This window comes from Corapipo altera, unplaced genomic scaffold, assembly GCF_003945725.1.
Source record: "Corapipo altera isolate COAL_440 unplaced genomic scaffold, ASM394572v1 126, whole genome shotgun sequence".
NCBI lineage: Eukaryota > Metazoa > Chordata > Aves > Passeriformes > Pipridae > Corapipo > Corapipo altera.
In genome coordinates this window covers 73701-86710 of record NW_020884937.1, presented here as the reverse complement: position 1 = coordinate 86710, position 13010 = coordinate 73701, and the positions used below count along the sequence as shown (strand labels likewise).

General features: G+C 41.8%; 1 protein-coding gene and 1 long non-coding RNA gene across 3 annotated transcripts in view; one reads left to right on the top strand and one right to left on the bottom strand.

The window, feature by feature from the left end:
• Positions 1-8825, top strand: part of GORASP1 (golgi reassembly stacking protein 1) — a 9483-nt gene extending 658 nt beyond the window's left edge. Inside the window, exons 1-9 of one of the 2 annotated variants that reach the window (XM_027660603.1) lie at positions 241-534; positions 2082-2162; positions 3224-3427; positions 4080-4166; positions 4520-4650; positions 5212-5353; positions 5892-6036; positions 6333-6488; positions 8159-8825. In XM_027660603.1, the coding sequence (XP_027516404.1) occupies positions 3239-3427; positions 4080-4166; positions 4520-4650; positions 5212-5353; positions 5892-6036; positions 6333-6488; positions 8159-8442 (1134 nt within the window). In that variant the 5' untranslated portion in view covers positions 241-534; positions 2082-2162; positions 3224-3238 and the 3' untranslated portion in view covers positions 8443-8825. Of the gene's footprint in view, positions 1-240; positions 535-2081; positions 2163-3223; positions 3428-4079; positions 4167-4519; positions 4651-5211; positions 5354-5891; positions 6037-6332; positions 6489-8158 lie in introns of those variants that run through there. The other variant, XM_027660602.1, reaches the window with a different exon arrangement.
• LOC113955287 lies at positions 4503-5876 on the bottom strand. The gene is made up of 2 exons (XR_003530482.1): positions 5645-5876; positions 4503-4708 (listed from the first exon to the last, which is right to left on the bottom strand). It is a non-coding gene; the product is annotated as an uncharacterized LOC113955287 (long non-coding RNA).
• Positions 8826-13010: the final 4185 nt, after the last annotated feature.

Here is a 13010-nt window from a genome sequence, read left to right as displayed (position 1 = left end):
TCCCCCTCCTTCCCTGCTCCTTTCTTCCCCCCTCTCCCTGCTCCTTTTCCCTCTCTCCCTGCTCCCTTCTCTGTGGATCTTCACAGCATCTTGTCCGGAGGTTAATTCCTGCTCCAGCCTCCCCCCGCCGTTGGATGTATTTGCGAGTTTGTTTTGACTCCTGTATATCCAGCACTGTCCACACACACACTGGTGTAAATGCGTATCCCGGCGTTTCAGGATAGACAGAGGTGTTGCTGATAACAGCTGTTAAATGAGTTATCATTTCGTTTAGTGGGTGCTCTCCCTCGCTGGAATCAGAGTGGAAGTGTTGTTGCCACGTGCTGCTTTCCGCATCATCCCAGTTTATGTTTCTCAGTGTCACGAGGTGTGTTTGGGGTACTGCTGCTCTGTATCTGCTCGTGTCGGTCTCCTGAACCGAGCCTGCTCCGTCAGAAATGAATGTTGGTCCTCCTTTCATGCTGAGCGCAGGACACTGCTCAGGTTTCTGTACTGGAGGATGATTTTGGTGACCAGCAGTCTGCGGAAGACAAAGTAGTTTCTCTTTTCTCCAGGGAATTCATGCAGCTCTTGATACTGGGTCATTTTGAAAACCAAGTGCAGCAGGATTTTTTGCAGCTCACAGCTCCCTGTGGGAACCTGTGTGGTTCTTAGACACCCGAACACAAACGTCCTGAGCTCTGTAGTAACTTTCACGTGCTTCTTCCTGTGTTCATTTTCATCCTGGACATTATGTAACGTGATGGTTTCATTCTAAGGCTTCTTGAACATTATTTAGAATTTTTATGTAAACATTTTTACCCTTTGGTTCAGTATAAAGCTGTCTGTTTGCAGTTTAGGGTTGTGATGAAAATTAATACTTCCTACTCCAGTTGTGGTTACAGCACTCAGTCTTGACTGTTTAATAATAAAGCATGATTTTTATTCTTAGTTTTGCTTTAAAAGCTTTTGCTGAAGTAACTATGCTATTATTTTATAACTATAAAATAGTTATAAAATATTTTATAACTATAAAATAATAACTAATATATGCAAATATATATAAATATATATAAAATATAAAACTATTTTATCAATGTATTTTTTAACTTATAGAAAGTTCTGCCAGGAAAAGCCCCAATACCAATACACTTCAACTATTAAAAAAACCTACAGCAGCTTGGTGCTGTATATATTGTATAGACCAAATATAAGATATGGTAGTTAAACTTTCCTAGCAATGAGCTTCTCAGTTTAGATGATGCCTGGGTTGTAACTTGGTGCTTAAACTTTGGGGTGTCCCTCAGGAGTCAAATATATGAGGTTAAGGGCTGCTGAGATAACAAAAAGTAAAGTTAAAATCAGTGCAAACTTGTCAGCACGTTTGCAGTGGTTCCTTAACATCCCGTTGCTTTCTCAGTGTACCTTGGAAGTGGGTGACCTCTCACAGAATTTGCACTGTGTAACTGGTGGCAGGGTTTATCTTGGTGTGAATGCATTTTAATAAGTGTTCTCTATATTTATTGCACCTGTCCTGTGACAGCTTGGTTATAATGAAATCGAGGAGCTGCAGCTCTTATTTCTTAGGAATCCTTTGTGAGTGGTGGCAGTTTCCTTGACCAGTACCTGTGGTGAGGCAGCATTTGTAGTGTTCTCATCTAAGTGTTCCCGTTCCAGTGGGCTGGAAACTGTGGGAACCCAAGTGTAAATCGTGTTTATGGAAAAACAGCTCTGCTGTAAGTGGGGATCTTGATGTGCTCAGGCTGTTAGAAGCATGGAAGAAAATCCTGAAGCAGGACTTTGAGAACTAAACCTTCCTCCAAAGTATTCAGTATTTAAATTCCAGGCTGTGAACACTGAATCACAATATTTGTGTTTTCTATGGGGTTAAAAACCTGCTTTTTACAGCTTAATTTGAACACCTGTTGCTCATAGTTTTATAAAACTTAGTGCACAGTTGTGGATTGCTTCCTGAAGTCTGTCATTTGGTATCTTATCTCTGGTTCAACTCAAAAGTAAATATGGAATTGTGTAAAGATTAACACTTTTACTTATGTAACTAGAGATCAGTGTTTAATAATAATAAAATGTATGTTTTTCAGGTCCAAGAAAACTCCCCAGCTCAACAAGGAGGACTGGAACCTTTCTTTGATTTCATCATTGCCATTGGACACACGAGGCTTGTAAGTCTCAAATGATTTTAAATGTTTTTTTTTTTTCTTCCCTGCATGAACTATGGGTGTTGTGTTGATTAAAAAGTAGAAGCCCAAACTGTCACAGTAAAGAAAGCTTTTCACATTGTATGTGGCATTAAAAATAAAGTAAATTTTGCTGGTGTTTGAAGTCTCTTCTCTGGCTGGATCCAAATTTGAGGAAAGGGTCTTATTTATGCCTTTACTCACCTTAACTTCTTAACAGGTTGACGCAATGTTTATGTTATTACTCATTCCTACGTATTTTTTGCCACAAGGTGAATATTGAACTGGTGAGTCAATAGTCAGAGCTCAACATTTGTTTAAACAAACTTGTTTCAACGTTTGATAAAACCTGAAAAAGAATCGTAGCCTGTCTACTTACACTTTTGGGACCAAGAACACAATAGGTTGAGCTGTGAGAGAAGAGTTGAGTTCTGGTTTGATGGGTTTTTTTGGGGTTTGGTTGGGTTTCTTTTGTTTGTTTATTTAACAGGCTCAGAGCTTCGCCTGTATGCTTCACCCTAACCCCACACAAGCTGAATTCATTAAGTTTGTCTTGCTTTTATGAGCAGAGATGTCTTTTTGGAAGTGCTTGTTGAAATGGTGATTGTGGTGGAAGATCATTTAATCTTTTTAACATGACAGACACGATGATGGTTCTGTCAGCTGTTCCCAAATAGTCTGTCCTTTCACAGTCAGTTTGCAGTGACTTTGAAGGGCTCAGAGACATGAAGTGAAATGTTGCTGCTCATTGTTAGACTACACAGTTGACATCTCATGTTGCTGGTATTACTTAATAGCAGTTGTGAAGCATTTCATGCAAGTGATGAAATGGAATAACAGCAATTATGTAAAGGGACAGGTGCTGACAGTACTGACTGCTTTCTAATAAAAGAAAATTGAACTGCTGGGACTGTTTGTGAACCACAGAGACTAAACTTTGATGGGTTTGGTTCTTTGTATTCAAATTCTGCCTGGGATGTGACATGTTACAGGTGCAGCTGGGAATAACGTTAATCTAATCCTGTATCTCTTTCTGTGCTCTACAGAATAAGGAAAACAATATGTTGAAAGACCTGCTGAAGGCAAATGCTGAGAAAGCAGTGAAGCTGGAGGTGTATAATATCAAAACAATGAAAATAAGAGAGGTGGAGGTGATCCCCAGTAACATGTGGGGAGGACAAGGCCTTCTTGGAGCCAGTGTGAGGTTCTGCAGCTTCCAGGGAGCCAATGAACACGTGTGGCATGTTTTGGTGAGAGAGAATTCTTTGGTGGCTTGTCAATGTTCATACAACCTTGCTTTACAGTGTAATAATTTAGAAGTAGCTTTTATGTAAAGTACAGTGCTGAAATCACACAGAGGAAGGGAGCAGAGTCTTGAAGGTTTGAGCTGTTTCAGTAGGGACAAGGAGTAGGTGTCTGTCGGTGTTGCCTGTCGCTGTGACAGAAATAACTCCATCCCAACCAGACCCAATAGTGTAGATGGGAAGGGTTTTTTTTGTTGAAGAATCAGTGTCAAAAGCAAAAACACTCTGGCCTGATTGGTGTCTCTGTGTTGGCTAAACTCCACTGAATTAATGTTACAAAAAGCACCACAAATTTATTTTAAAATTAGAGGTAGAATTGAAAAGGAAAGACTGTTTGTTATGTTTCTGGTTGTTTAAATAAATGCAACTTCTCCACATCTTTGGAGTATCTTATTTTAAATTGGTAGCATCTTAGTCTTTCTTATTCAGCACGTTTTACAAGATGTCACACTTAGATGTAGACTATTCAAGGACTTCTGTTTTATCCCATAAACAAAATGTTCTTTCCTTCTGCTGGTTTTGGAGTTAGCTTTCCCTTTTGATCTCGGGGTGGTCTGTCCTGCTGCCTGTGCAGATGACAACTGTCATTCTTTCACAGGACGTTGAACCTGCATCTCCTGCAGCTCTGGCTGGTCTACAGCCCTACACTGACTACGTTGTTGGATCTGATCAGATTCTCCAGGAGGTAGGGTGCATTCCAGTAGGGACTGGTTGCCTTTGTGTATGTTCAAGGATTTGTTTTTTCATAAATCTAATTCTGTGTACACCAAACGTATGGGGATGGTGTTTGGGGATTTGGGGAGGTTGGTATTTATGACAGATGCTTTATTGTTGAGGTAAACATTATCTGTCTTTTTAATGTGACAATAACAAGAAGTTGCCATTAAAGATCAAACTACACCAGTGAGTTTTCTGGCTCTGGGTTTTTAATGTCTCGTGTTGAAGTAAATAACTATGTAAAATGCTGACTTGCTTCCAGCTCCTTGTCTTGCACATGTGAGTTTATTAACTTTGTCTTTCCTTTTTTTTTTTTCTTAGTCAGAGGATTTCTTTTCCCTGATTGAATCCCATGAGGGGAAGCCGCTGAAGCTGATGGTTTATAACACTGAAGCAGATTCCATTCGAGAGGTAGTTGTGACTCCCAATGGAGCTTGGGGTGGAGAAGGAAGGTACTGATCTCTGGACAGTCACTTGAAGACAGGTTATATACTTGCTGTAAATGAGATCCTGTTAAGAGTATTATTACTATCAATTGCAGCTTGTTGTTTTCAAGTTAAGCCTTGTTTCCTTACACTTATCACACAAAACTGTTAATCTCTTCATAAAAAACAAAAAAGCTTAGAACTAGGAATTGGGCACGTCCTGGATTTAATCCTTTTGATCTGAATCAAATGGCAAAAATCCTGTGTTGAGTTCCCCGTTAGCAGATTCACTGTCTTCATTCTCATAGTCAAACACTGAGCTAAAGCAAGAACAAAACCCACACCAGGTCGGATGATACATTCTGTAAAGATACAAACCCAATCAACTGAAAGCTAAGCTGTGTATTTTTAAAAGTCAACTGCACAGCGTTCCCTGAGTACTGTAAGTGAAACAACTCTTGCAGGTAGGTATTTCCTGCTATAGATGAAAGACACAAACTCTTCTTGTTGTGAAGAGTCAAAATTTAAAACACTAGTTTTGTTAAGAACACCTGTTTTTTTGTGTCTTGATTTACTTGTCTTGTACAGCTTAGGATGTGGTATTGGATATGGCTATTTGCACAGAATTCCAACACAATCCAAAACATCAAAGAAAAAGCCAGAAAGCAAACCACCTTCACCCTCACCAGAGGCTGGAACTTCTGTACCGTCCACTAATGGTTACACAGAGGTAGGTAAGAAATAAATGCCAATCTCTGGCATGTTCTCTGGAGTTTGAAAAAAGTTCTACTTTTTTGGAACGTCGGTAACACAGTGTATTGGAATACAGTGTTTAATTTTGCTTGAATGAAATGGAGTTGGGTGAAGGGAAGGTGAGAGCTGAGGGTGCTGGGCAGGTGTGAGATCACCAGTGTTGGCTGATACAAGTTTTTGCCAGGTATTTTCTTCCTATTTTCAAGACTTGCATGCTCTATACTACAGCTGTACCAGTCAATGAGAATGACATTAGAAGAACAATTACCTCACTAGGAAAAAAAACCACCTACAAGAACTGAGCATGGACTGTTCTTCTAAGAACATACTGGCTTTAAAAACTGAATTGGAACACTTTGATGTCCTAATTGGTGTTTGGCTTTCAATTTCAGCATCACAGATTCTCTCTGAATTGGTGTATGTGGAAACAGGCAGGATGCTTTCATAGGAAGGTTGGCTTCAGGTGAACCTATCAATGTAAAAAGATCTTTTTCCTTCTTACTGTCTTATTCCAGACTCCATTACTGGCACCTACCTCTCAGAGTGACAGCTCTGAAACAGTCATGAACTTGGATCATTCCAGAGATCAAGAAATGAGTGGTTATTCACCAGAAAGCTCACTTTCTCCTCCTCCCCCTCTCCAGAGAGTTATGGATCCAGGTATATTTTCTTAGGTGGTTTTTCAGCAATTCTTTAGAGGACATCTAAATAAATGAATATACAAGCTTGAGACTTAAATGTAGAACTGTGAGCATTGATAGTGGTTTTCCTTGAAATTTCTGACTTCCCTGGATTTCAGAGCTGTAGAATTCAGGTACCACATAAGTTAAATTTATTTGCATTTAGCAGGGAGGGGACTTCACTGACTTTTTAGTCTGGATATAACTTGTCTTTTTTAATCTAGAATTTTGTGTTGTATCTAAAAAAAGTGATATAATATTCACTTTCTCCTTCAGGATTTCTAGATATGTCTGGTATTTCATTTTCTGAGCTCACTAGCTTAACAGAAGTGTCCAGCATGTCCCCATCTGCCTCCTTCAACACGCCAGCAGCAGGTGCTTCCACAAGCCCTGAAAAATTAATGTCAAACGATGAAGCCTCTACGTATTTTGGTAAGTGCATTAAAGACCTCCTTTATTTCTGGAATTGCACCAACTCATACCCATTCAACATTTTCACACTTTCTGGAAATAAGTGAATTTTAATAAAAATCAGAAAGGACAGGCAAAAATCAAATGGAAAAAGTAGCAGAAATCAGGGATAGAAATTGATAAAAACTAACGGGCTTTTTTATAAGATTACAGAAAGTGTGTCTTTTTCTTTAAATGAAAACATTGATTAAACTGACTTTAAAAGTAGGTATTTCTAAAAGCAGTGTAAATGAATTTTTGTACCACAGTTGTAAAGGAAAACCGAAGTTTTTTAGTTAGTCATCTTAATATTGTCTTTTTGTGGTGGCTGACTCTGGCTGGACACCAGGTGCCCACTAAGTTGCTCTGTCACTCTCTGTCTTCAGCTGGGCAGGGGAGAAAAAATCCAGTGAAAGCCTCATGGGTCGAGATAAGGGCAGGGAGAGATCCCTCTCCAGGTGCTGTCATGGGCAAAACAGACTCAACTTGGGGAAATGAGTTTAATTTCTTACCAAACAAATCAGAGGAGGATAGCGAGAAATAAACTGAAATCTTAAAAACACATCCCCTCTCCCCCCCCCCTTCCTCCTGGGCTCAACTTTACTCACAAATTTTCCATCTCCTCCTGCCAGAGGCACAGGGGGACTGGGAATGGGGGCTGCAGTCAGTTCATCACAGGTCCCTGCTGCTCCTTCCTCCCCAGCAGGGGAGCTCCTCACACTCTGCCCTTGCTCCACCATGGGGTCATTCCCACAGAGATCCAACTCAGGTCCTTCCCACGGGCTCTAGTTCTTCAGGAACTGTTCCAACATGGGTCCCTTCCGTGGGGTGCAGTCCTTCAGGTCCAGCCTGGGTCCCCTGTGAGGGGTCCTGCCAGGACCCTGCTCCAGCACAGGCTTCCCCCAGGTCACAGCCTCTGCTGGGCATCCCCCTGCTCTGGCACGGGCTCCTCCAGGGGCTGCAGTGGATCTCTGCTGCTTCCCCACAGCTTCCATGGGCTGCACCAGGGGCTGCAGGGGAATCTCTGCTCTGATGCCTGGGGTACCTCCTGCCCCTCCTTCTGCACTGACCCAGGAGTCTGCAGAGTTGTTTCTCTTGCATATCCTCATTCCTCTCTCTGGCTGCTGTTTTGCCGTGGGAATTTTTCCCCCTTCTTACACACATTATCCCAGAGGTGCTGCCACTGACACTGATGGGCTCGGCCTTGGTGCTTGCTGGCATTGGCTCCCTTGGACATGGGGGAACCTTCTGGCAGCTTCTCACAGAAGCAACCCCTGTAGCCCCTTAATACCAAAACCTGGCCATGCAAACCCAACACACTTTTCTGTTTTAAAAAAAAATATATTCACAGGATGCCCGCCTTTCCCTTCCAAAAGGTAGCGTGACTGTAAGAGTTGCAACACAGAATAACAGGAACAGTAAGAACACAACAGACCCAAAAGTTCATGGTCTTTTAAAAACCTGTGTGCACCATCAGAGTTCCTGGATTTGGGGAGAACTGAGTAAATGCAGCCCATGTATTTGACAGTTGTGAATCTGTTTATGTGCCTGTACAAGGTGTCTCATTCAGGCTGATTTTTCTAGGGTAACCAGGGGTGCTGCTTGTTACCTTGCCAGTTTTTATTTTCTTACAAACCATTTCCATTTCCCAGAACATGCCACAGCTTTGGCCCCTGAAGATATAACCCTGTATTCTGAAGGCTCAGACAAGCAGCCAGAGCTGGATGACCTACTGCCTTCAATTCCACCTTTACCTTCTTTTCCTCTTCCACATGAAATTTCTTCAAAAACAACTCTAGGAACTGATCCTGATAACCAAGAATTAAAGCTGTTGGTGAACAGCACTGAGAGCTCATTAACCACTGCTCCAGAGAAACCAGAGGAAGAAGCAGCAAGTGAACAGAAAGAAGAAGCAGCTGCACAAGATCCTGAGTGAAATGGACCCTGCTTGTGTTTACAGACTGTCAAATGCTGCAGCTTGGAATATTTTTCTGATCTTGAAAGATTACAGTTACTCTATTTTGTTAGTGTAGACAATACTAGAAATCACATGAAGTACATATCTTGTTGTATTTTCCAATCACTGTTTAATGGATTGATCTGTGTTCAAACTTTGAATGCTGTCCAAAAATCACCAAATTAATGGAGAAATTAATGCAGAAACAAGTTGGACACTGGCAGAATGTCAAGTTCCAGAATTCACATTTGCCTACAAGTGCTCCTGAATGTATTTATGAAGGCACTGTGCCTGAACAGTGACACTTAGTGATGATTTTATCAGTATGATTGATGGCATTAAAAAAAATATTTATAGTTTTGTTAGAAAGCTTTTCTAATGGTATTCCTTGGGTAGACAGTTCTTGTGACTTGCAAGGCATTTCTCACCCCGGGATACTTTTATTCCTACTTAATACTTCTCAGACTGTTATTTTTCTTGTTTTAAGTCCCTTCTCTGTAAGGTACCTTCACTTCAACTACTTCCTCAGTAAAGGAAGGGCCATGTGGTTTGAAGTTGCAGCACAGAGATGGGACAGAGTCATGGTGGGTCCTGTCACTCACTTCTGCTCTTCTGTGGACCAGGTGGTGGCCTCACACTTAAATAAAAAATGAAGCAGAGGAGGGAATGATGATGGTTATTTGAAACAAATGGAAGTGAAAATGATGTTTAAGTTGGGGTGATGAACCTTTTCAGTGGAGCTGAATGTCTTGGCTTCTGTAATGACTGAGAAATAGCTTTTCTTTAGTTGTGCTTTTCTATTTACTCATTTCTATTTTTATACAGATCGTTGTAAGTTTAAGACATGGGGCTGTTGTGCAGCAACATCAACTGCTTTTTGTAGCTTTTTTGTTTGCACTTATCTTCAAACAGATTCTGAATGTAGCAGCAAACATGGCATGAACAATGAAAGGCGTGTGGTTCTATAACCCTCAGGGCAGTGATTTATCATGGAATGTCAAAGGGATAGGGAATAACACAGTTACTGTGGTGAAACTCCTTCCTGAATTAAGAGATAGGGGGTGTTGAAGCTAAACACTGAAGTACATTTATTTAGTACAATATTGCCTGATTTCCTTTTCCCTGCCCTGTCTCCTGCTCTGTTTCTGCACTGTGCAGATCAGTACGTGACAACTGCCAGGGCTGAAATCTGGTACTGAGGCAGGAGGGGGGGACTCAAGAGTCCCACAGATTTGCCTGTGACAGCTCAGCTTCACCCGAAGGGTGCAGGTGAAGTCACACCACAAGAGGTCTTCAGCTGAGTGCACCCTGGGGTAAAATCTGTCCTTGGTACTCCTTCGTCTGTGTTGTTAGTCTGAAGTACTGCAAGTACAGTAGTTCTGAACAGGACTGTCAAAATACCTGTTGCTTTAAAGAATGTATTAAGCCCCAACTGCAGGCAGTAGAACATAGATTTGGACTCTAGTCTGCTAAATGGTCTGTTAATTGCAAACTGGTTTTATTTCCTGTATTGCTAAAATAAATTTCCTCTTTTCTTTCCTCACCTGACTGTTACAGGGGTGAACAGCCAAACACTAAAAATAAATGTAATTTAAACTATTGCTAAGTTTGTTTGGTCTTGGAGCCTGATGACTGAAGACATCTAGGTGATCTATTTATTGATGTTGTTTCTTTAGGACTTGTTTCTAGTCTTCCACCTTTCTCAAAACTGGTTTTAAGCCGGTAGTAGCTCATTTAAATGATGCTGTACTATTAACACCCTTCAGAAATTTAAGAGCAAAGAATGTCAAAACTTGTTCTAGATTTCATATGTCACCATAATAAATGGCTTAAACTTATGTCAGTCAGTCTGTGTGTTAACTGGTTCTTGGAAGGGGTTTAGAAAACCAAATCCTTAGGGTTAAGCCTCAGGCAGAGGGATGTTGGGTTCTCCTAACCTGAAACTTGATGATTCAAATGCTAAATAAGATGAAGAGTTCAACCTCCTCATCAAATTCCTTTTCTGTTGATAATTTAGATGCTATCTCACTGCTGAAGCCAAGGTAAGTACTCTTACTTGTGAGTACAGAAGCGAGAAAGATGGTTAGAATTTCTTAGTGTCAAAATAAAACCTGAAAAGAGTTGGAGAAATACCTGAGAGTGGCAGGATGCAGAGCCAAAAACAAACAGCCAATCAACCTGTGCTGTCCCAAACATCTGTTTCCAGGTAAGGAGGAGCTGGATATGACCTTTCCCCCACTCTGTAAACTTTGAGGGCATCTCTAAACACGACAGCGGCAGTTTCTCTGCAGACACACGAAGGACTATCTTGGCAGCATCACAAGGAGGGCAAAACAAAGGCAGGAGGATCTCACCTTGGAGCACTCGGGGGTTTCTATGGCCAGACACAACAGGATCAGCTTCCAGACCTGAGCTGCTCCCTCATATTAATAGCTGAGCCTGAGGACACGAGTCTGGCAGATGTTTAATCCAAAGAGGCTCCCAGGAGCTCAAGTACTGTAGTAGGGATTAGGCAAACCCATCTCCACTGAGCTGTGGCCCTGCCTTCCCCAAGGAGCCAGGACACCTGGGATTGACAGGGGCTGATCCTGGATGGGCCCTCCACGGCTGTGGGACCTCCACCCACCTAGATACTACAACTCTGCTCAACAAAGGCCAGAGAAACCTGGTCAGGTCCTGCCCTAAGCAAGGTTAACTTGAGCAGGCTGGACCGATCCCTCCCTTCCCAAGTAATTACGTGATTGATGGGAATTTTGGACACCATAACCCTGTACTGGGAATGATCATAGCCCCCAAAAATCACGATAAGGAAATAACCATCCCAGAGATAAACACACAAATCTCATTGTTAACAGCAATATGGATGCTGAACTAATTCTGGTTGAACTTGAATGAGTGAATGGAATGAGTGAATGGATGCATTTACTGTCTTTAAGTTGAACAGCTACTGTCAAGAACCGTTGAAACACCAAATTCAGGCAGTGATGACTGTTTTCTCTCATAAACTTTCACAGCAGGCTTGATAATCTAATGAACCTCCTGCTGTACTGCTCTAGGCTCTGTGCAGAGGCTGCTCATCCAAGTTGCCACACTTGGCATCTCAGAATTTCTCTGAGCTGTAACTCAGAAATGCTGCAGGATAACAGATCTCTCTAATGCTAAGCAGAGATCACACCGCTCGTGTACCAGTGTGCTCATACATTTCCAGATGTATTCTCCATCTTCCCCCAAAGCTGGGCAAATATTTTCACCTCCAAGCAGTTTCATAAGAACAGGCACCACTGCTTCTGGCTGTAAAGTGAAAGCAGGTTACTCACTGCACTGATTTGACTGGGTTAATCGGTTCCATTTCCTGGGCACTGCCACTAATGCCGACACATCATCCCTGCTGACTTTTGCCTTCAGCAAACACTAACTTGGCAGTGGTTCTGCTGTAACAGAATTGCAAAGCAATTGTGTAAGTTACATTTCTAAGCTACAAAAAGTAATCAAGCACTCACAGTCTCCCAGAAAGGATGGCTAGAACAGCGTCACAATATCCTCAAAGAGAGATCAGGCATGTCCCACCCAGTCTCTAATCAGTACCTCTGCTCTGCATGATGTCTGCACAGCTGTTTACAGAAAAAAAACCCACCACAGCAAAGGAAACTTTCAGTCAACCCATATTCTTGACTTTTAAGTGTGCATGTGCTCCCAACAGCTCTGTTATCCAGCTGTGAGGTGACTTAACCCAGCTCTGGGAGCAATCAGCACACGTACAGTGTAAGATCATGTTTGAATCAAACATGACCTCTGCAAAAGGAAAAAATGATACCTTGGTGTAATGCACTGGTCTCTGTGACAGTCACTGTGTGCCTTCACCTCTGGCAAATGCATTCTCTCCCCTTCCTTGGTGTCTCCACACTAATTCACCTCAGAGTGACTTCACAACCTCTCTGTCTAGGGCTTGTTTTGACTCTATTTTAAACCTTTCTAAAAATTAATTCTAAATCCTTCAAGTAGTTCTCTTCCTAAAATGATACTTGCACTTCAGCTGCCAAGTACTGAGCTGAGCTCTTCTGTTCTCAGCACCTCCTCACCTGAAGAAAATAAAAAATTGCCTGTCATAGACAAATTAAATGTTCTTCTAGGAGACAGGTTACACTACTAAGTACTAGATTTGCAACTCCTTCCCATCATGAACTTGGAAATTAAAATAACTTCTACAAATCAGTGGCCTTTTCTGTGATTCTGGCAAACTGGAACTCTCTCTGTTCACAATGTCCCCAGGAGCTATGACTCTCAGATGAACTCAAAATTCTCCTGCTTTTGCCTTCAGGACCCTTACAGACAGCACAAGTCCAGAAAAGATGACAGAAATTAAAAGGGAGTAGCAAAAAACCCCCTCCTCTCACTTTATACTCCATGTAAGTCAGATGCTGGGAGTCTCTGGGAAGACATTTGGTTACTGAATTACTGCATTCTCCACCAGAGCAGCCCAGCTGACAGTCCCCGTGGCAAAAGCTTTGAGCATCCTGTCCTGGCTTTTTCAGCATCAGGAAAACCAG